The sequence below is a fragment of the Balaenoptera ricei genome, chromosome 2, assembly GCF_028023285.1.
Source record: "Balaenoptera ricei isolate mBalRic1 chromosome 2, mBalRic1.hap2, whole genome shotgun sequence".
NCBI lineage: Eukaryota > Metazoa > Chordata > Mammalia > Artiodactyla > Balaenopteridae > Balaenoptera > Balaenoptera ricei.
In genome coordinates, this window is record NC_082640.1 from 67,085,091 (window position 1) to 67,110,302 (window position 25,212).

A 25,212-nucleotide genomic window follows, 5' to 3' on the forward strand; every position below is an offset into this window, starting at 1 on the left:
ACCCCCAGCACCCTGGGTGAGTCTTCTACATCTGTGCATCTGGGCCCTGAGCATGTGCATTTTACATCATCAAACACATTTTTTAAAGGCTAGATTAAATTTTCTTTGAGGCTCGTGGTTCCATGCTCTGGAGGAGCCAAAATGTGAGCCAGTTTTAGAAACCCGTTTCTCAACACGGAGAGAATGTGTGTGACAACCATTTGCCGAAGTACGTTTATTACAGAGTTGAAGAATTCATACAAATACCAAGGGGCCATAGGAAGACCCCTTGGGCAATCTCCCAGGAGGAACATTCAGGAGAAATTTCATAGTTCTCTGAGTCATGCCGATGTCTTCTGGAGCTATACATTTCAGGAATGAGTGGCCTGATTTCTATCCTTCCAATAAGACAAACGCTTACTGGCCTTAGGGCCTTTGCACTTACAGCTACCTGGACCTGAAATACTCTCCCCCACATGCTGGCAAAGTTGGTTCCTTTTCAACCATCAAGTCTCTCCTCAAATACCAGTTTATCAGAGTGCCCATCCTATCTCAGCTGCCCTACCCCACCCCTCCCTATTCCCTCACCAGGCATCTTTTCTTTTCTTTTTTTATAAATTTATTTATTTATTTATTTTTGGCTGTGTTGGTTCTTTGTTGCTGCACGCGGCTTTCTCTAGATGCAGCAAGCGGGGGGCTACTCTTCGTTGCGGTGCGCGGGCTTCTCTTGTTGCGGAGCACAGGCTCTAGGTGTGCGGGCTTCAGTAGCTGTGGCTCACGGGCTTCAGTAGTTGTGGCTTGCGGGCTCTACAGCGCAGGCTCGGTAGTTGTGGCGCATGGGCTTAGTTGCTCCACGGCATGTGGGATCTTCCCGGACCAGGGCTTGAACCCCTGTCCCCTGCCTTGGCAGGCGGATTCTTAACCACTGCGCCACTAGGGAAGTCCCAGGCTTATTTTCTAAGCACTTACCATTATCTGAATTTATCTATATCTCTTGTCCTACTGACTGACATAGAACATCAGCTCCACGAGGGAAGGATGGTTTGGGTTTTGTTCTCTTCTGTATCCCCAACTCCTAGGATGGTGTTTGTTCTATATATACCAAGCACTAAATAAATGTTCATTGAATGACTTAACAAAACACACGTACAGGAATCTATTTCTCATGATGAATGAACATGTTTGCAGTGGGGTAGGTGAAATATAACCAAGTCAAGTGAGAAACGGGAGGACTTTCCTATAATAAATACATTTTATTTTATTTTTTCTTCCACACAGTTTAAGAAAACCAGACATTAGTATAAGTTGGAAGAACATCTCTGAGTTTGGACATAGGTCTCTGCCTTTTCATCCATAATGTATTGTCAACTGGAAAATCAGAGGCTGGCATTCAACAATATGTTATAAAGTGTTGTTATACAGTGTTAATAGGTGTTTCATATAAAAAGGGTACCATGACCAAAACAAATTTGGGACACAGCAGATCCAAAGGAAAGGTTTCTCCAATGCATCCAAAAACAGCATTCTTCTCCACCCTGCCTTCCTCAGAACATCTCCTGGGAGCTGAGTTCCTTCCACAAAAAAACTTTGAGAAAGATTGCAGCAGACCAAATATTTAAATCACTTTGTACTCAAAAGGCTTCTGAACATCCCACTTTTAACTCTAATCAACAATGACAAATTCATGTCTTTAGAAAGAAGAGGGAGAGTTCCTTTCTAAGAACTGAGCAAAGGAAAATGAAACTCTGGGGCAATTGACTAAATGGCCTCATTCAAACATATCTGAGTTTTATCACAACAAAAATGACTGGCAAATTTTAGAGTAGTGTTTGTCAAGCAGGAGGAGGGGGAAGAAATACATCTCTTTAGGAATTCTCTCCCCCGTCGCTCCCCCCTGCCTTTGGAGACAGCAGTGGGAATATGGTACCTCTCTAAAGTGTATTGAGACATGAAAACAATGAGAGAACTGCTACATTAAAAGACATCTTCCCAGTGAGGTTTCAACTGACCCACTGCCAAACTTTTTAATTTCCGGAATGGCTTAGGCAAAACTATACTCACGTTAGACTTCATAATACTTAATGATAATTAATATATTTGAACCCATTCTCACTCAACATTAGAAGCGTCCAAATCAGTGTACTGCAAACTGTTATAAAATTTTAATTTGTAACACTGTCCAAAAGTTACAATGGGACTAAGTTTACCAAACTTATAAAAACATTATGAAACATCTGGTCTTATTTTGTTGATTTAACATTTCATTTTCATCATTAAGCATGCTGAAAAAGCAACGTAACCAAAGATTAAATTAAATAATCTAAAAGTCCTTCAAATTAGTCACCCGTTATCTTTCAACTACTTCTGAGCTAAATGAAGAACCTTATTTTACTCTCTATAAACAAGAGAATTTAAAAGCCTTCATGCCTTTGGCATTACTAGAATGGAGTATTTAAACTTTGTACCTTTGTCCACCATAAGACTGAAGTTACAATAACATGAAATGGAAGCCCACAGACCCTGCTGGAGTAAGATTCCACTAACAATGTCAGCCTCTTGCCAAAAGAACAAATTTTGTCATGCAGCTGGCAATTAATGTACCAAAAATTTACCAGCCCATATAATTCTATCAGTCTACCTTCCCCAGAGGAAGTAAACAGATAATAAAACTAATGAAATCATATTTCTTGACCACTCGCATCCAATATAAATTGTTACTTGTCCTTAGAGGATTGGACGATGAGCTATTTATAAGGCCATTCGAGTGTCTGGGCCAGTAAACCAGAGAGGCAGTATACTAAGATATGGGGGTGCTCCTGAGTCAGCAAAAGAGGATCCTGCATTGTGATGGATGGCCCCTTAAGTCATTAGCAAGTGCACATTAGGGAGTGATGGGCTTCTGTTAAAAACTGTTTTGTGTCAGCATTTCTGTACTCTCTGAAAACATCATGAAACAGTGAACTTTAATTAGTAATGCAACAGATGAGAAAATACTCAGTGTTTTGTAATACTCCACAGAGTAGAAAGCAGGGGACACATTCTTAGGTGGTGAGTTGCTAAAAGTTAGACCAATCAAAACAAAGCTGATAGGCCAAGTACCTTCTGGAATTTGTGACATCAGCATTTCTGCAAGTTTGGCCCATGGCCCTCCTGACTCAGAATCACCTGGGGGACTTTCTCCAGTGTAGATCTTCTCCAGGAAACCAACATTTTAAACTAGTAAAGCAGCATCTCCTGATTTGCCTGGGGAATCTACATTTGTCACAAGCTCACCAAGTGTTTCCATCCCTTTGGCAAGGTCTTTAGCATCCTCTGCACATGAACACTAAACTCAGCAGCATATATGAAATGCTGAAGCAACATCAAATGTATAACCTCCCCAAATATCGTGATGTCATTGGCTTAAAAGGTGACAGACAAGCACAACCAATTGGGATTGACTCAGCCAATGCCCACTGGGTAACACATTTTACCTGTGCTGCATAATACTTGGCGGCATCAAACTGGTGACAAGAAAACAGAGCAAAACAGAACATGCAACACTTAGCCACAGGCTGTGGACTTTTAAGAAAATCCAAATCTATAATGACATGGGAAGCTTGCATTGTGAAAAAAAATGTACTTGTAGGAAAAGAGGACTCTCTTTCTATTCATTCCCTTCACTAGGTGGGGAAAGGAAGAAGACCACTCCCCAAACCAGGTTTCTTCATTCTGGAATGCCTTCCCAGCCCCCAGGGCTCCCACAGACCCAACTTACTCTTTCTCAGGTTCCCCTACTGACCTTTCCAGCTCATTCTCTTCCCACTGTGGGAGCTCTTGGGAGAGGCTTTGTTACATGAAACTCATCAGATGAAGCACGTTGCATTCTGCAAGAGTAATACTACAAGGGTAGTAAAGCTTAATCCACTATTTCATAGTAAAGCTACAAGGGAGGTATGCTTAATCCAATTGTTTAAATAGGATTGGAGAACTCACTTTAAATAAATTAAAAACTAAATGAAATATTAATGATTTGCCTGAATGAGGACTTACTTGAACCCATGTTCCCCTTTTAAAATCACACGTACGGAACCAATGCACGTCTAGAGAAATGTCCCCACGTCAATACCTTATTGACATGAACCCATTCAAAAATGCTAAGACACCAACCATTATAAATATTTTAGGCCACTGTAAACTGGTACCATGACACCGGCTTATGGTGGTTAGGAAGTTGTAGCTTAATGTTGACATTTGGCACAAAAATCTTATGGTCTGAATTATGTTTCTTTTTTATGTAATTCTGGCTCAGGAATCCGATACAGAGCAGCTGAGAAATAAACTATGTTGCTGAGGCTGAAGATGAGACACAGAAGTATGGCTCCGGCTATCTGAGAGAACAACAGGGGCCTGGAGTGGGCCAGGAGCCATTCCTTCCTTAGAGTCTTGTCCAGAAGGATGGCTTCCATCTGCATGTGTGTGGCCAGGATCACACACACATGAAACAGCTGGTGACTATGACCTATAGCAAACACACAAAAGACCACCAAGATCAGCAACAAAAAAGGAATGGATTATTGATACATGCTATGGCATGTATGCTAAAAACACTATGTGGTGTGAAAGAAGCCAGATACAAGAGACCATATACTGTATGATTCCATTTATATCAAATGTCCAGAAAAGAGAAATCCACAGAGACAGAAAATAGATTAGTGGTTGCTTCAGGCAGGGGTGGGAGTTGGCTTTAACCGTACATGGGCACAGAGGATCTTACTGGGGTGATGAAAATGTTCTAAAACTCATATATGGTGATGGTTGTACAATGTGGTAAATTTACTAAAAAATCATTGAATCATATACTTGAAATAAGGGTATTATGTGATATGTAATATATACTTTAAAAATTTATTTTTAAAATGTAATATGAGAAAAATAAAAGAGCAAACTAAATCCATTTTTAAAACAACTTATCCACCAGTCCTGTTTTTCACATGAAAAAGTTCTGCCAAAGGTTACCTCTTGAGAGCTGTCACTGATCAGCTCAGATTCTGACTTCAACACCAAAGGAGAAGCCAGCCAAATTTTCTGTTGGCCTCTTATGAGGTGCTCCTCTGCCCACTGCTGGTTAATCCCCGACACAACCAGGGGCTCTTCCTCTCCGATAACTTACAGGACCCCAGTCACCATGTATGCATCCCCAGAGGGTGGGAGTCCAGTGGACGGTGGTTGGAGTGAGCATGGATGTGCTGATTTGGTGATTGGTGAGAAAAGGAGTCCGTTGCCCAGGGCTGGGGATTGCTTTGGGGGACAGCCTGCAGAAACCATGTTTCATGGGCTAAGTTGTATCTCCCCCTCCCAAATTCATATGTTGAAAGTCCCAACCCCCAGTACCTTAGAATGTGATCATATTTGGACATAAGGTCTTTAAGAGACAATTAAGTTAAAATGAGGTCACTAGCGTGGGACCCACTCTGATTGGTGTCCTTATAAGAAGGGGAGATTAGGACGCAGACATGCACGTACACAGAGGAAAGACCATGTGAAGAGAAATGGAGATGGCCATGGGCAAGCCAAGGAGAGAGGACTTGGAAGAAACCAACCCTGCCGTCCCCTTGATCTCAGACTTCTAACCTCCAGAATTATGGGAAAATAAATTGCTGTTGTTTCAGCCACCCAGTCTGTGGTTCTTTGTTATGGCAACCCTAGCTAATACGACACAAGAGTTAAAGAGTCTCCTTTAGTTTAAAAAAAAAAAAAAAAAAAAGAATTCAGTGTTGTACCCCCAGGACTTAACCCAGAGTAAGTATTCAATAAATGTGTCCACAGAAGGGACCAACCTGGCCATCTGCCCAACTGAGCAAGGGCAGAGTCAGGAATGAGGATGTAGGAGAGTTGAGTAGGTGGCCAACGAGTTCCTTAGGGCAGGGAGCTGTCAGCACCCCAGCCTGCATCCCCCAGGGAGGAAGTGTGCCTGGAGGGGCCACCCCTGCCTCACTCAAGCCATCCTACTGGGCTGTGTCCAATTTCCAAATCTGTGTGTGATGCAACGAAGTGGTTCCTTATCCAGCGAGAGCCGTGTACTCCAAGGACACAGGGCCAAGCAGAAGGAGGTGACCAGCTGTGCTCACCAACTGAGGCACAAACCTGTCTCTGTTAGGGCAGGAGATAAAAAGACAGAAGAGCCACGAGCACTGAACAGATGTGAAGTGTGCCTGCAGCAGGAAGAGCGATTTCAACAATCCCGCCTGGCAGGAATAGGGAGGCGTTGGAGATGGAGCCCAGCATCTGACTGACTCTGTTATTTAAGGACGGAGAACTTTCCAAACCCTTTGTTAAAGATCTGTTACTAACTGCCCATCTGGTCAATCTCCCCCCATAGGAGTGTCTTTCTGCTCTAGGCCCAGGAGTACAGGATAGAGGCAAGTAAATAAAATGTTATTAAGAAGCCAGAGCTCGCAAAACAAGGCTCAGGGCTGTTTTTCCTGCCCCCCGCAGACTTCGTACACTACCACCTCTATTTCATCTGGCTGGAGCTGGAGCCGTGGACCTGCTGGGCAGGTTCTGTAGGCAGGTTCCAATCCCCTGGCCCTCTCATCTCCCTCCTTTTTTGAAATCTGCCCTCTAAGCATTTTGCTCATTGTAATCCCTTCTGGCAGGAGAGAAGAAGTAAAGGAGATGAAACTCTAATCAGAGCAAACAAAGCAAAATCTGGCCATGTGTCTTGGGCAGAAGATGGAAACCCATGGACAAAATGGGCTTGGGGAGAACCAAGGTTCCTGCCCGCCACCTGGGGATGAGGATCTGAATCCCCATGGTATTGATAGCTTATCTAAGGAGCTCTCAATCCAGGACTCGATCAGCCTCACCAAAAGTGGCCCAAGGGTCCCTCCTCCAGCCAGTCCCAGAGCCAGGGTGGAGGAGACACGTTCCGCAGTGCCACCCACTTCCCTAGACAAAGAGGAAGGAACCCTGCTGGCAGGTGTAAACCCCTGTGGTTCCGACACCTCCTCTCCACCACATGGCTTCTCTAACTTGAGTGAGCTCAGGCTCACCTGGAGAATCACACAGCTTCTGAGACACGGGATGTCTGGGGGCTGGGAGCCAAGAATCTGCACGTTCCCAGGTGGTACTGAGAATGTTGGTCCAGGGGCCATACCTGAGAACCACTGCTCTGCCACGATTCCTGGCCCCATCGTACCCACCGGAACGAGACAAAGACACTTTCCTCTCCTCAGCACAGCCCCCTGCCAGCTGGTACCCTCAGAGCCAGCTGTACTCTGTTTTTCCTCTTCCTCTTTACGGCTGCCTTACATGTTCCTTTAATAACGGGATTTCACATTCTAGGTAATAATGGGACTCTCCTGTCCCCACACCTGCTGGAAATGCTTTAGAATCCTAGATCCACCTCCTCTCCATCCTCCGCCATCCTCCCTGGTCGTCCGCTGGCTACGTACATCCTGGCCTCTGTCACCTTACAATTTCACTAACCTTGGTCTGAGCCTGGAGAACTTCCTGAAGAATTGCTTCTCTCCCTGCCCCGGCCTCTCTTTGCAACTATGTGCACTGGTGTCAGGGATGGGCACCCTCCTTGGACAGGAGGGCAAGGGGCATCGGGGCCACCAGGCACTCACCGATGTAGTCGAAGCGTCCAGGAGCCAGGCGCTCCGGCAGATGCGCGGAGTAGAGGAAAGAGGCCAGGAGGGTCATGGCCATGTGCTTCTGGTGGTACAAGGTGGCTTCGTTCTGTGCACTCTCCCCGGGGAAGAGGAATAGCTGCAGGTATTTAAAGAAACGTCAGGTCTTAAAATAGATAACCAACAAGGACATACTATATAGCACAGGGAACTCAATATTCTATAATAACCTAAACGGGAAAAGAATTTGAAAAAGAACAGATACATGTATATGTATCACTGAATCACTTTGTTGTATACCTGAAACTAACACAACATTGTTAATCAACTGTATTCATTATAAAGTAAAAATTTTTAAAAAGAGAAGGAAAGAAAGAAAGAGAGGAAGGAAGGAAGGAAGGAACGTATGTCAGGTCTTGAGAGGAGGCCTGCGGACATCCCCGCGCCTATGTGTGGACTCTGTGGGCCAAGGCCGTTCCCTCTCCAGTCCTGTGGCCTGGAAAGGGAACTCACAGGGACCGTGTGAGCAGGCTTCCTGTTCTGAGTGTGATCAACTGAGACCCAAGGCAACTGTATTTTAATCCCCCGCATGCTCATGAGAGCCTTTGGATTATTTAATTCCAAAAAAAAAAAAAAAGAGAAAAAGGAAAGAAAGAAAGAAAGGAAGGAAGAAAAGAAAAACAACAGAAGTGAAGACAAAATGAAAGGAAAAGAAAAATCCAGTTAGATATATCGCTACTTTTTTCCTGGGGCTAAAACGTAAGTATAGTAAAAAATGGCCTATTCACACTTGAACTCACTTCTAACCAGCACATCCCCTGAACTGATGCTCCTAATTAAGGCTTTAAGGCCTAAAAATCCCTGGACGGCCTTCTGAGTCATCAAAAACTCTTAATTATGGACATAACCCTGGTGTGGAGTTCAGCACGGTTTTTGTACGATTGTTATAAATAGCGGCGGCAGCCACCTCTACGGAGGGCACTAGGCCAGGCCTTTTACGTGCATCACTTCATCGGAGCCTCAGCAATGACCCCAAGGCAGACACTATTCCCCCCATTTCGCAGATGAGGAAACTGGGCTGGAGGGGGACTTGCAAACCACTCACTGGCAGTGAAGTCAGGCTGCTTCCAGAACCTGTGTGCGCAGACACATCACCACGTAGGGTAAGCCCTCCCCTCCCCCGCTGCCCACTGGCTGACGCAGCCGAGTGCCAGGAGCACCCAGCGCTCATAATAGCAAGAACCTGTGCTGTATGCCTTGGTGGCCTTGTGGGACCGGCTTGTTCTTTGCTCTGGTTTCCTGTGTGTGGTCTGTGTCCTCGAAGAAGGATTCAAGGGAATGGGCTGCATCCCCATCTCTGGGTCTCCCCCAGGCCCACACGAACTGAACAGGAGCACACGCTCAGTGCCTCAGCGAATGAAGCCAGCTCAACCCCTCTCCTGTATCCCTGGGCGCTGCCATCCTGGCCTCATGCAGCAGACCCTTACGCTGCCTCTGGGAGGGGAACTCCACCCACTGGGCCTGGGCTTGGCATTGCTGAGTCCATCAGTTCTGTTTATTTGATTATTCTCCTCTACCCCCCTGTGAAGGACAGGATGTCAGCCTCGTTTAAAGATGAGGAGGACTTCCCTGGTGGCGCAGTGGTTGAAAATCCGTCTGCCGATGCAGGGGACACAGGTTCGAGCCCTGGTCCGGGAAGATCCCACGTGCCGCGGAGCAACTAAGCCCGTGCACCACAACTACTGAGCCTGCACTCTAGAGCCCGCAAGCCACAACTACTGAGCCCGCATGCCACAACTACTGAAGCCTGGGCAACTACAGCCCATGCTCTGCAACAAGAGAAGCCACTGCGATAAGAAGCCCACGCATCGCAACAAAGAGCAGCCCTGGCTCACTGCAATTAGAGAAAAGCCCGCGCGCAGCAACGAAGACCCAACGCAGCCAAAAATAAACAAATAAAATAAATTTATAAAAAATTTAAAAATTAAAAAAAAAAAGATGAGGAAACTGAGGCTCAGAGAGCTTATGTTCATTGCCTAGGGTCACACAGCCAGTGAGCAATGGGACTGGGATTTGAACGTGCATGAACTTTCCCCCTTCTTGTCTTTCCTCCTATACCCTCTTCCTTTGTGTTCTCCATCTAATTCCCATCTATCCTTTAAGACCTTCATTCATACATTTGCCTTCACTACTACTATGTTAATTGATGATAATATATAATCCTGCATTTACTGGACTCTCACCACCAGCTAGCACTTTACACATTGTCTCATATAATCCTCCCCACAGCCTGACAAAAGGAAGTGTTATTACCAGGCCATTTTACAGATGAGGGAAATCAAGACACAGAGGTGGAAGATAACTCGTCCAATGTCTTGCAGTGAGTAAATATTAGAGATTTGCTTCCAGAGCCCGCTCTCCTGGTCACTCTACTAAACCCCAGGCTGCCTCCCCTGCCCAGCCCTCTGCGATTGCTCCTGAGCCCCCAGTCAGCACTGGCCACTGGTGCATCTCCTATGTTCATCAGGACCTCTGGGTTCATGCCGTCTCTTCACTAGTCTGCAAGTGCCATTAAGGGAGCACCTGGGGCTCTACTCCTGTGTGTCCCACTGTGACCAGGACGGCGCTCTGACCCCCAGAGCTCAGGACACAATTGATTCCCTGATGTTGCCAACAGGCAGAGAGGGGTTGGAGCTGGGCCCTTACCCTGGAGAAGATGGGAAGGGAGTCCCAGGTGTAGGGATAAGCGAAGGCCAGGACACGAAGCATCTTACAGAGCCTGGGCTTCTGGACCTCAAGAAACCTAAATCAGGGAAGGAAAGGGGGGAGAAATGAGAATGAAAAAAGAGTTTCAGTAAATAACACAGACATGCATATTAAAAATAACCAAGGGCGAGTCACCCACGAAAGACAAGCATTTTTGCACAAGCGCCTCCTATGGCCAGCAGCTTCTCCACCAGCGCTCTCCACTTCTCCCACCCTGATGGGAACGGCTCAGTCTCAGATGTGGAAAGAGCTCAGGGTGGGCGGGGAGGGGGAAACCATCTCCCAGCATCCTGAGAAGCAATGGCATCCAGACAAAGTCAGGAAGGAGGCACTGAGCAGAAGCCCTTCAAGGGCCAAGTTATCTAGCTGCCAAAGAGCCTTCTAGAAGTCCAGTAACCACCAGGACAGGGAGACATGTGCAGAGCGGGTGGGTCCAATGGCACAGGCTCCTGGGGTGAGGACCTCTGCGAAGGTTGAGATGCTTAATTAGTCAGAGGCGCCAGCTGATTACCCTGCACAAGCCCTGGGTGCAATTAGGTGTTTAATTACTTAAGAGATTTCTGGAATATTTAATACCACACACAGGGATACTGGGCTGGGGAAACTGAGTAAGCATGGTCCTTCCTTCTCTCTTTCATCATCACCCCCCACCTGCCTCCGGTTCAAAGACAGATGAAGCCAGCATTAAAACGAGTGGTGCTGACTGTCGCAAAGACAGGCAGCTCCTCCTGGATGGAACACGATGGGGCCTCAGCTGGCTTGGGCCCAGCCTGAGGAGGGGGCAGCAGCTGAGGGGGTGGGGAGCCGGGCAGCACAGATGGCAGGCTGGATACTGGGAGGGGAGGGGTAAGGAGAGGCTCCACACGAAACCACAGCCCTGAACTGGGGCTCGGGCGAGGGAGAGCTCACACGCGCAGGCTGGGCATGGAGGCAGGGCAGGTACCCGCTTCAGCAGCACAGCGTATTGTGGGGGGTGGATCCTCCTTGGTGCCCACAGGGCTGCGAGGCCAGAGGACCCCCAAGGGTGGTGTGCAGAGCCCGGGCGCCGAGGCTCATGGGGTAGCTGTTCTGGTGCAGCCCGTAAGATGAGGGAGGCGCTGGGGCCATCCCAGCCCCCCCTCGACAGTTCTGCCCCTCATCACACTCTCCAGCAGGGGTGGAGTCTATGTCCCACCACTGCTCCTCACCTCTGCTCCCCAGATACCCCGTCCCAGCCCACTGGCCTGCGCCTTCTCCACCAAACATAGTCTGCTGCCCCTGCAGCTCGGGCCCATCTCCCCCTCCAGGTTATTCACGTCCCCTACAAGCCAGTGCAGTCACCTGACTACAAGCCCCACTGTGCCCACATCCTTTGGCGTGGAAAATGGCAGAGACGCCCACATCTGCCTCCTGAGTGGTCGGGGAACTCTCCTCGAGGGCAGAGCTGGGTCTGCTCAGCTCTCCATCCCCAGCGTCCAGCTCAGCATCGTGTCTGAGGACGTGACATCGCCAGGCTGCTCTGTGCTGTCCAGCTCTCAGGGCAGCCCAGCCTGGGGACCCCTGTTCTGGGTAAGAGGCGGCCACCGTGGACCGCGAGAAGCCCCATAACCTCCAGAGATCAGCTCCAACTTTGCTCCAGCCCATGGGCATGTCCCTCCTTCTTTCCTGACCCTGTGGACACTGGGCAGAGATGGAAGAGAAGTTCAGGAAGGAGGAGGAGAAATAAGGGACCTCAATTCATCGTCCACCAGAACAGAACCCCAGTCGTGGAAGGAACAACAAACCCCCAGGATTGGTGAGGCTGCACAGGGCCACGATCTGGCAGACACCCTGAGTCTGATCCCGTCCCTGCCCTTTGTGACCATGTCATCCAGCAGGTGATGTGACCCTTGTGTGCCCCAAAACCCTCATGTGTAACATAGGGACAACAACAGAATCCCTGCAAGGGATTGTTGCAAGGGTTTGAGAAAATGATGCTCGCAAAGAACTTATAGCTGTGCACGGCACAGAGTAACACTCAGGAAATGGCAGCTTTTAAAAATAATGTGTGTTGTAGGAGCCATCCTCTCGCCCTCCCCATCCTGTAGCTACGTCGTACCAGAAAATAGGAACAGGAGGGACCAGATGAGTTCTGGGTGATTTGCCTAAAATCACAGGAGCTAATAAGAGGCAAAGCGAGGATTTACAGGCAGGGCCATCTGGCTGGCTTCCCACCCTCTCCCCTCGGGCAGGCAGAGCGGGCATCTGACCACTACCCAGCCTCTGTCCTTACCTTACTGACACCCTTCTGCCCCCCAGGAGGCAATCGGAACACATTCCCGCTGCCCCAGGAACCAGGGCCCATCTCGATGGCCTTCTCAGTCCACGCTGGCAGACCCTGTCCAACCACGGCAAGCCCACTCCCTCCCTCCCCATGCACTGCCACCACCTATCACCTCTGGGTGCAAAGAGACTCGCTATTAAAGCACGCTCTTTCTGCGGCCACTTACACAGGAAGAAGGCTGGCTCTGGCTGGCGAGGGCCATCCCCCAAACCATGGATTTCCTGCGACTTGAGACATTTCGCCCGGCCTGATAAAGTACTTTCCCAAGGGCAAACGAACCAGCCTCTCCAGCTGCAAAGCCGAGTCTACAGGGGGAAAAAGGAGAAAAAGCAGAACAGAAGAGAGACAGCAACAAAGAGTAAGAGGCAGAAGGGCCAGCAGCCACAGAGCCAGGGTGGGGGGGGTGGCGGGGGCCTCCCACTACCAAGGTGCAATTCCAAATCAGGCCACAGGGTGTCGCCACAGCCAGAGATTCCGAGAGGGACGGGAGGGAGCCACAGCGTCCTCCAAAGCACCCCACACCCCAAAGTCTCCAAAGCCTTGCCTGGTAAGGCAATCCCTGCACCCCAGAGCTGGGAGTCAGGGAGCCAGGCCTCCTCTGCCTAGAACCAGGTGAGCAGGAAACACTGGATTTTGGGAGAAGCCTCCAGCAAGAGAGGGTTGATACAATACCAGTCTATTCTGAAACCTGATAAATTCTTGTTGCAACCAAAGCTGGAAAGATTTGCAGGTGAATTCTGGAACTAGTGCTTGAAAGAAGTGGGCCTTTGGAAACATCATCCTGTTGCAGAGGTGTGTCTGTATGTGTGATGGGGGCGGGTGTTACGGTAGTTTGGTTGTTGTGTGGGTGACATAGCGGGAATGTGGACATTTCCACATGCTGGCCCCTGGCCCTAGCAGCACTCTGTCATCTGACTGAGCCCTCTGACCTCCAGATGTGTCTGAGAACCACTGTCTGCTAAGCCTCCTGTCTCCAGCTCTGACCTCCAAACCCCCTTCCAGGCCTGCCCCATGCCTCTCTGAGCTGCCACGACAACACTGCCACGGCAAGGCTCTCACAGCACAGCTCACTATCCACCAAGGATGAAAATTCATCTCTCCCTCACAGCACCGACCACAAGGCATTTCACTGAGCAAGTATGTGTCGGAAAACCAACGGTTGGATGCTTTGAATGGATGAACGGAAAAGTGCGTACGGTGACCCGTGGTGAACAGCAAACACTGTGTAACTGACATTCCTGAGAGAGTGGTGGTGCCTTCCTGGGCTTTCGGGTGGTCGGCGGGTATGAGCAGGCAGGGTCTCTGTCACCCTCACCTGGCTCCGAGAGCCACAGAGAGGTCACGCGTTCTGTCATTTCCCCCCCTCAAATACTGCAGAACAAGAAAGCAGTTTTCTGGAACGTGTTCCTTTGAACTGAATTCCATGATAATAAGGATCGAAAGACCAGTTGGGGAGCCCACGTCTCCTAACGGACATGTATCGTAAGGGAATGAACGCCACTAGGACCACGCTACTCTGGGAAGCATGTGGATAACTAAAGCACAACTCCTGAGCTCCACGGTCTGCCACTCAGGGAAGGAGGTGGTTCTCGGCCACCCCCGGCCATACCACGGACTGATGGAGCGGGAGGGGGGAGGCAGACGTGGGCTTGGTGGGTAGGGAAGAAGGCAAGGAGAGAAATCTTGGAAAAGGCGCTGAAGCGGACATCATAGAATGCCCAAACCAGAAGGAACCCAAGGGACATCTTCTTAGATGCCCCTGTTTAAAGGTCGTGATTGGCCAGAGGCCGCACAGCAAGTCTGTGAAATCGGGACCCCAGACGGCCCTCGCCCTCCTCCACCTGCTTCTCCTGAAGTTAATCAGGGCCAGAGCCTCTCCCCACACACGAGTCCCCTTCCTCACTCCTCAGACACTGAAGACAAAGACAGAGAATGAAAACAAAGGGGACGGGCCTTGTAAGAGCAGGGATCCACCGACACACGGAAAGGAGAGCGGACAAGATGCAAAGGAGGCCGGACGGGCCCACGGGGGGACATCCCACTCTATCCTTGACTCTGAGCATGTGGCGTTTGCCCCTCTCTCCCTTTCTGTCCCCCAAGCCCCCACTTAAGCCCCGCAGGGCACGGGAGCTGAGTCCACAGAATTGTCTTCCTAGGAAGTTTACTGTCCTTCACGAGTATAGGGCCAGTCCTCTGTAGGACACACGAGGTGCTTCCATTTCCCCCGCCTCTCTCTAGCCCCCCTCTAGCTTCTCTCCCCGCTTCCAGTCCCACAGGCTCTGGCAATTCTGAAGCTCCTTGTTGCCTCCCAATGACATCCCATCCTCTCCGGGCCCTCGCCCTTGTCCAGGCTGTTGGCTCTGTCCAAAAGGCCCTTCCCTCCTCTCCAGCTAAAGTGTTCAACCTTCCTCAATACTCATTCCTAAGGCCACTTCGCAGAAGCCTGGGAATCCAAGCAGGTGTCATTTTGTATTATCATTATTTGCTTATGTTATATCCTGTAATGCTACACACTGAAAGCCTTTTCTTCTGGCCTTTAAAGGAAATGATGACTCCATCTGGACTTTTTGAGGGTCTGCAGTCTGCTTCTCATACTGCATGGGGCACTCTCTGAGGACAAGGACTGAGCCTCACTCACCCCTGTATTCCCAGATCTTAACATGACACTCGGAGCATGGCAGGCATTTAAGGAATGTTGAGTGGTTGGTTGGATGCATTGATGGAAGGATGGGTGGTTGGGTGGGTAGATCGATGCATGAATGGGTGGGTGGATAGATGGATGGATGGATGGATGGGTGGATGGGTGGATAAACTGAATAAGTGGATGGGTGGATGGATAGATGGCTGGGTAGATGGATGGATGGGTGGGAAGATGGATAGGTAGGTAGATGGATGGATAGATGGATGGATGAAACAGCCACAGATACGCCCCATAAACAGAAATAATCCATTTCATTGACAAGGGAGAAGCCCCAGATGGACATTCAAGAGATTCCTGGCCAACCTGCCCTGCCAAACAAGTTTGTCTAAAGGTGCCAGGCATGTCACATCCAAAAGACCCATTCAGGGACTTCCCTGGTGGCGCAGTGGTTAAGAATCCGCCTGCCGGGACTTCCCTGGTGGTCCAGTGGTTAAGACTCCATGCTTCCAATGCAGGGGGCTCGGGTTCAATCCCTGGTTGGGGAACTAGGATCCCACATGCTGTGCAGTGTGGCAAAAAAAAAAAAAAAAAAAAAAAAAAAGAATCCGCCTGCCAATGCAGGGGACACAGGTTCGAGCCCTGGTCCGGGGAGATCCCACATGCCGCCGAGCAACTAAGCCCATGCGCCACAACTACTGAGCCTGCACTCTAGAGCCCGCGAGCCACAACTACTGAGCCTGCACACCACAACTACTCAAGCCCACGCGCTCTAGGGCCCGCATGCTGCAGCTACTGAACCCACGAGCCACAACTACTCAAGCCCGTGCGCCTAGAGCCCGAGCTCCGCAACAAGAGAAGCCACCGCAATGAGAAGCCTGCGCACCGCAACAAAGAGTAGCCCCCCCTCGCCACAACTAGAGAAAGCCCGTGCGCAGCAACGAAGATCCAACACAGCCAAAAATAATAAATTAAAAAGAAACAAAAAAAGGAAAAAAAGACCCATTCATTGTACCTGAACAATCAGGGAGGACTCCTGGCTAGAAGAAAACAATATACCCTCATGGCTTATAGGTGATTCAGGAAGATTAAAAAAATAATAATAAGTTCCAAGAATTTGCATTGGGAGTTCATGGGAAAGCAGTCCTGGATCATGAATGGCGGGACTGTTTCTTCCACCCGTGAAGCCCACCTGCCCCACCAGTCTGCAGTGCTCGCCTCCCTCTGATCCTAAGTTCGCAACAGCAGAGCCACACGGCCCCGCAGGAGCTAACCAGGCAGGACAGTGGCTCGTCCAAGCACCTGATCCAGGTGTGTCTTTGGCCCAGGCCTGTCAGTGAGCCCTCGCATCCAGGCACTGTGCCTCCGGGCCACGCTTCATCTCTCTTGGGCTGTTTTTAGCATCAGTGTTACTTTTCTATGTATGTTACGCCTTGTCTCACCCAAGGCATGGACCCGATCTCCTCCTCTCCCCCATCCGTGGCAGCCCTCACAGCTCTGGCCTGGCACAGAGGTTGCGCTTCAGAAAGAGCTTTTAATCGCCAGAGCCCTTGAGGAATTGGGGGAGAAGGAAATAATAACCCCATGATGTCTGATTCAGTTTTCTACCCTCTGGGCAGACCCTATCTCCTCACAGCTGGAGGGGCGCTCTGACTTCCAGGAAGAGGGAAGGGGGAGTTTACCCCCGACTCCCACCCCAGGGATGAAGCAACACAAAGCCCAGTCTCGAGACTGAGCCTGGAAATGAGACTCACCCCATGGCAAGCAGCTCTGTGCTTCCCACCACCTGCCTCAGGACAGGTGAGTGGAAGGCAAGTTGGGGCAAGCATTCCCGATGCTGTTTAAGGCTCTATCCTTTGATTTTTAAAGAAAACCAACCTGTCAAGTTTGGAGAACTTGCCTACCTCTGGATCCCACAAAACCAAAGTGTCACCCAAAGAAAGCTGGAGCCAGAATCATTGCGGGGAAGTTGCAGAAGCATACCTCTCCCTCCCTGTTTTCTCCTGGGGAGGGAAGAGTTGGCAGCTGCCAGGAATAAGAATTCTATGAGGCCAGCAGCAGTCTATTCGGAAGACTCAAACTGGCTTAGTGGAGTCGCGGGTAGGGGGACAGATGGCCAGGGGTGACCACCAGCCTTCCTTGGCACTCTTCCTAACCCACCATGAAAGGCCCCCAGCTCCCAGCACCATCTACACAGGGATGTTACCCCAATACCACCATTCCAGAGGTTTCCCAAGTAATTTAGGGTAGTTCATTTTTACCAAGAGCTGAATAAACTAGAGTAGTTATCCTAAAAATTGCCTCTTGTACTCATATTCCAATGAGCTTCCTTGAGTGGAAGGAAAAAAATGGAAGGAATAAGAGCCAGTTAGCTGGGCATGACTCATGGCCACCGGTCTTCCCCTGGGGATGTGTTGGACATTTGAATATCATCCATCACCCACCACACAGATAGGCACATCTTGTTTTATTGCACTTTGCCTTATTGTGGTTTTTGCAAATTGAAGGTTTATGGCAACCCTGTGTTGTCAGATGATAGCATTTTTAGCAATAAAGTATTTTTTAATAAAGGTGTATACATTGTTTCTTTAGACATAATGCTATTGCACACTTAATAGACTACAGTGTAAATATAACTTTTATATGCACTGGGAAACCAAAAAGTTTGTGTGACTTGCCTTATTGTGATGTTGGCTTTATTGCGGTTGTCTGGAACCGAACCTGCAGTATCTCCAAGGTGTGCCTCTATCAAGAGGCCGGCCCCCTCTGTCCCTATTAGCAGATGGCCCATTTATGGGGCACCTCCTATGGGCCAGGCTAGTGTTAGGTGTTCTGGATACATTACCTGTAATCCTTACATCCGTCTCACAAGGTAGCTGTGTTGACCCCACTTTTTTTTTTTTTTTTTTTTTGGCCACACCACACAGCTTGCAGGATCTTAGTTCCCCAACCAGGGATTGAACCTGGGCCACAGCAGTGAAAACACCAAGTCCTAACCACTGGACCGCCAGGGAACTCCCTTGACCCCATTTTATAGATAAGCAAACTGAGGTTCAAGGAGGGTAAGTGACTTGTTCAGCCACAGGACAAACTACATAACTTGTAGAGCCCAGAGCAGAAGGAAAGTAGGGGGACCCCCTTGTTCAAACCTCATTAAGTGTTTCGAAACAACAACAGCAGGGAATTAAACCAAGTGGGGAGCCCTCTTGATCACAGGGCCCTGAGTGCCTGCACAGGCGTATGCCTGTGAAGCTGGTCCTGCCCGGCCACTGGAAGTCCATCTGGAACTGAGTCCCAGGCTCCCGAGCGTCTTTTCTGCTGTCCCTTCCAACAGTCCAGGAAGCTGTGTGCTCCGCGCTGCCCCGCACCCCATCCCATCTGAGACAGAGCAGCCGGGTACCTGGAATAGCAGGAGAGGCCGGTGCTAATGCTGGTGTTCAGCACAGCCAGGGCCACGTAGTAGTCATGGAAGACGGTGTTCACCAATGCGTCCGGGAACACATAGGCAGAGTAGGCGATGGCGGAGCCTGGGAAGAAAAACCAGCCTTGGGCAATAAGCCAGGACTCAGCACTGTCTGGGCTCCTTGGGAAGACCAACCCCCCCACCCCCCCATCTGGCTGAGCCCCCCATCATCCCCACAGACCACGAGCAGTCCTGCTGCTGCACCCTTGCTTATGCCATCACCCATCACCGCCCCCCCCAGCATGAGAATATTCTGTGAGCCCAGCACTGCTCCAAGGGCTTGACATGCATTAACTCACATAAACTTTACAACCACCCTCTGACATCAATCCTGCACTTATCCTCATTTTACAGATGAGGAAATGGAGGCACAGAGAGGTTTAGTAACCCTCCCAGGGGCACACAGCTAGAAAGCAGCAAAGCCAAGCTTCAAACGCAGGCAGTTCAGCAACAGTCCCTGCTTTTAACTATGGTCCACGATGACACCCCAGTGTGCTCAGCTTTGCTCTGAGTGTGCACACATCTCACCTGCCTGATGATATGGGTGTCCCTTGTGGAACAATCAAGGCTGCAGGGGAGGGGGGGTGGGATGAGGGAGGGCCCTTGCTGAGGCCAGGTGTGTCACATCAGCGGGCTGGGGGACTGGCCAGCTGAGAGGCTGGGCGTGAGATGCTAGCCTCAGCATTTTGTTTTGTTTTAGGTTTTGGAGTTTGTGAGAGAAGGGTTACTGAAGGACCTTCTAGAGACCTGTCTGCTGCAGCTTTTGTTTGAAAGAACAGGGGAGATCACTGTCCTTTTCAAAGGGCACAGATGTGTCCAGGAGCCTGGACCAGATGGCCTCTCCAGGCACCCTCACCTGCTGAGGTCCCTTTTGGGAGAGGCAGCTGCAGGCCTGTCAGCCCAGAGCCTAAGATCAGGCCTAAGGACACCTGTTATCCAAAAACAAAGAACCCTGGAATGCTAGTTCAAGGCTGAACTCAACCTCAGGCCATGCAAGTTCAACCTCTGCCTTTGATACCATGTGACTGGTGAAATCTAATGAAGCCCAGGGATGTGCCCAGGGTCATACAGGCAGAAAGGGCCAAGAATCACTACTCCTGGTACAGTGCTCCCCACTCCTGCAGGCTACCTGTGAGATTTCAGCTGGAACTGCCTCCAGGGGGACAGATTCTTGCCTCAGGCCTGACACCATGGGGAAGCTCCCACGTGGACCAGGATGCATCTGCTCTGTGTGTACTGACTGGGGCCAAGCTCCATGGGGGATACAAGAGCGAAGGAGACTCAGTCCCTGCCAAAAACCGCAGTGGAAAGGGAAATTGGTGAGTGCCTCCAGGCGGGTTCCAGGGTGAGGTGGGCGTTCAGGATGGGCAGGCATGCAGTCAAGCGGCTGACCTTGGAAGCATCCTTGGAAGATAGGGGATTCTTACAGGTGCCTGAGGGCAGGGATGGCTTTCCAGGGAGCAGGAGACACCTTTGGATGCCAGACTAAGGAAAGTGAACGTCCCCTTTCAGGCAATAGGGGGCCCACCGAAGGTTTCTGAGCAGGGGATTAAGATGGTCAAAGCCTAGTGAAAGTGCACGGGAGGTCCAAGAGGGAGGGGAACAGCTGGACATCGGGGAGGAAGCTGAGCAAACACCACCCTCCAGGGATTGAGGGTTTCCACGGGGTCGGGGAGGAGGAGAGATGGCTGCAGACAAGGAAGTCCCAGGTGGATCCCACAGGCTCTCTCGGCTGACTAGACCTTCCTTCCAGGTTTACTGAACACCCCCATGTCAGGCTCTGGGCTACGGACTGGAAAACCAGATGTGAAAGACGCATGGCTGTCCTCAGGGAGTTGTTCCCAGTGAGGGGCAGAAATGAAGGAATCAGACAGAGCTCCATGGAGGTGGATCCAGGCCCAGGGACTTGGAGGAAGCCACAGGCAGGGGCCCTGAGGCTCCCAGGCCCTGGCTCTGCCATTCACAAGCTGCGCGACCTGGGTAACTTACCTTTAGTGTTCTCACCTATAGCGTGGGTATAATGATGGTCCCCACCTCAGGGGCCTGCTGTCAGGGTTAACTAGGTAATCATGGCAATCTCTACCTTCTGTTGCTTACTAAGTGCCAGGCACTGTCCGACACGCTTCACTTACAAAACCCATTTAATCTTTATAACACTCCTATGAGGAAGATACTATGCCAACTGTATCTTGCCTAAGCGCATATAAGTATTAGGGGGTGGTGCAGTTAGGCCGCTAAGCCCCACGTTATGCCACCCCTTGGTGACGTGGGATGTGGGTCGGGTGCTCGGCATGGAGCCTGCCGTTATGCCTCCAAAACGCTTGCTCTTATCATAAATGAGTCTGGGGCAGGCGATCGAGGGTGATGGAAGCTGCCGGGTTAAGGAGTTTGGACTTCATCCCAGGTAACTGGGAACCTGGAAAAGTTGAAGTGGGAGGGGTGCCATGGTCAGAGGCCTTGAAGAAACCCCACACGGCAGCTGGGTGAAGCCCAGGGGAGAGGTGTGAGGGACTGAGCCAAGCCAATGGGGGCACGGCCGATTTGAAAAGTATGTAGGAGAAACTCAACTGAGTTTGCCAACCGATTAGACAGGATGGTGAAGTGGGATGGGTGGGGGGTGAGAGGCAGGGGGAACTTGATTATTCACAGATTTCTGACTCGAAGGGGAGTAGATGCAAGGGCAGGCGCGGGGAGGATGTAGACGGTCTCGGTCCCAGGGCTGGATGTGGTGTGGAGCTTGGGTGAGCAGTTTACTAGAGATGGGGTTTGGGAGTGTCCCCCAGAGGTGTTGGGGGATGGTGTGGGCGCAGAGGAGATCTCCCAGGGAGCCTGACCACGGAAGAACAGAGGCCCAAGAATGGACTCCCAGCTGGCGCACCTATGGGGGGACGGAGGAAGGGGAACTGGTGAAGCAGGATGACCATGTGAATGGGTGGGAGGAAAACCAGGAGGGAGTGATGCAACAGGGGCCAGAGGAAGCGGGGAGGTTTGGGGAGCACGGGGGTGCCCCTGCATCAAAGGCTGGAGAGAGAGCCCACGGGGCCTGCGTGGATCCTGAGAGTCAGGACGAGGCTGGGACCTCGGCAACAAGAGTTGTCTATGTATATGGGTTTGTGTATGTGTATGTACGTGTGTGTTACTAGTGAAGAGAGAGGGAGAGGGGTGGGAGAATAGGATGGAAGTAGATCCTCACACACCCTCTTGGGCAAAGGGAAGACGGTGACTTTGCTTTCACACCTGGAGCAGGATCAGGAGGGAGGAAGCGGCCAGAGCTGGGATGCAAGGGGACAGACGGATGCCCACAACTGGGGGAGAGGAGAGGAGACAGGAGGAGGGCGTTTCAACCCCCCACCTCCCCTCACTCTATCACTGCAGCTCTAACCCCTACAAGCCTCCAGACCGATGGGGTCTGTGAGCACCCCCTTCTCTGCGGGGCACGACAGAGACCAGCACTGATGTGTGGAGTTGGCTCATGCTGGCCTGTGACAGCAGATTGTTAGTGTCAGAGAACTCGCAAGCCAACTGTTAAACACAGCCATCATTAAAAATTGAATGACATGAACTTACAGTGACATGCATCATGTTAACAAGAGCAACAACTGTTCAGTCAATGCACCCGCTGTATCTGTACAGAGGAATGGCTACGTAATGGGGACCTACCACGCATCTCTCCCCAGCCCTGTGTTCAGTGACGTTGGCAGCTTGAAGCTGGCCGTGGCAGGAGTATTTACACCACAGCAAACCTGCCAAAGCCACAGACTGGGACTTTGGTCCACAGAGAGCCAGTTGTTAAATATCTGCCAGCACGCCTTTGGACAAGTTTCTTATAAAACACTCATCAGGCACCCGGGCAGGGGCACTGGCATTGCGGTGACTCTTCCGGAAGCCCACCAGAGCCTCACGGTGGCCCCAGCTCCCAGGGGAAAGGGAAGGTGATTCAGTCACAGGGAAGAGGAGACAAGAGCAGAGCCTGACGTACCCAGGCTGAAGAAGTTGACGGCGCCGTAGTCCAGGAAGTAGCAGATGTGCCGGGCGTTCCTGGACATGGAGCTGAAGGTGTGTGCACAGCTGGATGCGAGGGGGTACACACAGCTGGCGCCCATGTACACGAGCAGAGGCCAGGCGTAGCTGTCATTCAGGACGTCCGTCACACGCAGGGTGCTCACAAACCTCCACGTGAAGAACCTGGAACACAGGGGGACACCCTCAACCTCCGAGACAGGGGCTCCTCTTACCGTCCTCAACCGACCGTTGTCTGCCTTCCATTTCCCTGGGATGACCGGCTCCTACATGGTCTCACTTTGGTGACATACCATGAGCGAGGAAGGGTGAGTGGGGTCCTTTTTGGTTGGAAATATGCAGGATGGGCAATGGTCCAGTCCCCTCCCCCTGCATGTGGTGACAGATCCCTTTTACAGCAGCTTGCCCAGGTGACTCTCCAGCTTCAGCTTGCACGCTTCCAGGGATGGGGAGCTCACCATCTCTTGAGGCAGCTCTGAGTGCTGCAAAGTTTCACTGAGCCTCCATCTGTCTCCCTGGAATCTCTCTCCATTGGATCAGCCCTAGTTCTCCCCATCAGCACCACAGAAAACAAACCCATCAAATATCTCAAGGCTGTCTTCATAATCCCTCACGCCTCTCTGAGCGTCACATTAAAAAACCTCAGTGCATTCAACCATTCCTCATGGGATCCAAATTTGGCCTTGTCGTCATCCCTGTGGTTGGTCCAAGTTCCCCTTGCAGGAGGGCACCTCAAAGAGAAGCAATCTCCTCTGTGGGGTCTGGAAAGTCTGGAAGACAACGGGACGATTTTCTCCCCCCTCTTCCATGCAATTTCTCCACTAATATCACCATCTCTTTTCTGAGGGGCCTGGTCCCACGGCTGAGTCTCGGCTAAGCCTAGGCCTCCAGACTCTTCTCTACATGGAGACACTGCACAGTTCTGTGTCAGATCTGCCTAACCTATAACCCATGCGTGGGGTTCTTGCTTGTAGAGCTGCCCGCTTCCACAAACCGCCACTAGAGAGCCAGGCCCTTTGCCCACAAACTCTCCCAGGGAAGGGACTAAAAGCTTTTCACGCAGGAACCCCAAGAGCATCGCTAAATTCTCTGGCTACATTTGTGATCTTTTCCCTCCTGTCCCAGCAGAAATCAAGCTTAAGCTATCTGCTATTTTTCAAAACGTACCCTTTTATCATCTCGAGATTACTGCCGAGTCCCGCTTCCCTGGGGCATCTTTCTCCGGCTCTCCCAAGCCCTCCTTGCTGCTGTGTGTTACGCTCTCAGGGCCTGGCAGTACAGGGGCGTCATGCCCAGTGGGGCGCCCTTGCCAGCATGTCTCAGCTGTAAAACAGCTACAACGGGATCTGCGCACAGCAACTCAAGCCCCACAAACAGGGATGGTCAGGCTGGCACTTTGTAGTGGCACAAACTTCAAAATAGCCTAAGTCACCTGTGGTTCATCCAGAAAATGGAACACCGCGCAGCTGTTCAAAAGCCAGAGAGGCTTCTGTGGGGGTCAGACAGAGATCTCTGGGGGAAAAGCAAGGGAGGAAAGAACCAGGTGCTGGGTGTACACACATGTCACAGATGCTCGAGTCTCTAGAAAAGCGTTCTGGGAGGATGCACAAGCAGCAGGTCACCCCGGCAGCTCCAGAGAGGACGAAGAGGGGCCGGGGGAAGACTCCGACTCTACTCCCTTCTGCAATGTTATAATTTATTATCATTTAGACTTTTAACTTAAGTTTACTTAAATTTAAAACAACGAACAGCCTCCGTGAGCAGATCTTGCTGCCACCCGGACCAGTCTGCAGGCCCTAGGGCTTCTTTACAGGTGGTCCTATCCCACCCCAAGCCTGAGCTCTCTCTCTTCTCCACTGGCGACGTTTCTGGCACCAAGCAGCCTTCCCCTGCATTTTGCCCTGGGTCTGTCTCTGACTGCTGGCCAGGCAGGCTGCCGTCCTCGGGCCCCTCTCTGCCTGCAGCACACCCTGGGGTCCTTCCTACTCTCTTGGCTTCTCAATATGATTGGGAGGGGGAGTCCAGAGACCAACCTGTGCCAGAACTTGCCAGGGGATGTAAGCAAGTCACTCTTTTCTCTGGGCCGCATCTGTGTCAGCCAGTGGTGGTCTGAGTCGGCTGGTGGCCCGCATGACCCCCATGGTCCTTCCAGCTCTCGTATACTAGGACCCCATCTCCACCCTTCACTCGCTATGCACAGGCACCAGGTATGTGAAGCTGGTCTTCGGTCCCCACCTTTCTCAGCCAGGTCCCTCCTCACCTTCCTGGCAATCCCCATTTGTGCGTGTGCACGTGCCGGAGCGTTCTCCTGGCTGGCTCCACTAAAGTGCTGCCTGACCAAATGCCTCACAGCTGCTGTGGTCCCAGGCACCCACAGCTCTGTGCCCGATGCCTTTTCCAATGCCTCATCCCCTAATCCTCAGGGCAA

The 25,212-nt window shown here is 50.8% G+C and overlaps 1 protein-coding gene across 8 annotated transcripts in view; it reads right to left on the reverse strand.

Moving 5' to 3' along the window:
- PAQR5 (progestin and adipoQ receptor family member 5) overlaps positions 1-25,212 on the reverse strand; it is an 88,215-nt gene that overhangs the window by 1,415 nt on the left and 61,588 nt on the right. For 6 of the 8 annotated variants that reach the window (XM_059912895.1, XM_059912888.1, XM_059912889.1 and 3 more), the window contains 5 exons: positions 22,744-22,949; positions 18,702-18,828; positions 10,302-10,398; positions 7,593-7,734; positions 200-4,480 (listed from right to left, as the gene is read on the reverse strand). In XM_059912895.1, the coding sequence (XP_059768878.1) occupies positions 4,239-4,480; positions 7,593-7,734; positions 10,302-10,398; positions 18,702-18,828; positions 22,744-22,949 (814 nt within the window). In that variant the 3' untranslated portion in view covers positions 200-4,238. Of the gene's footprint in view, positions 1-199; positions 4,481-7,592; positions 7,735-10,301; positions 10,399-18,701; positions 18,829-22,743; positions 22,950-24,344; positions 24,466-25,212 lie in introns of those variants that run through there. The other 2 variants (XM_059912894.1, XM_059912896.1) reach the window with 2 other exon arrangements.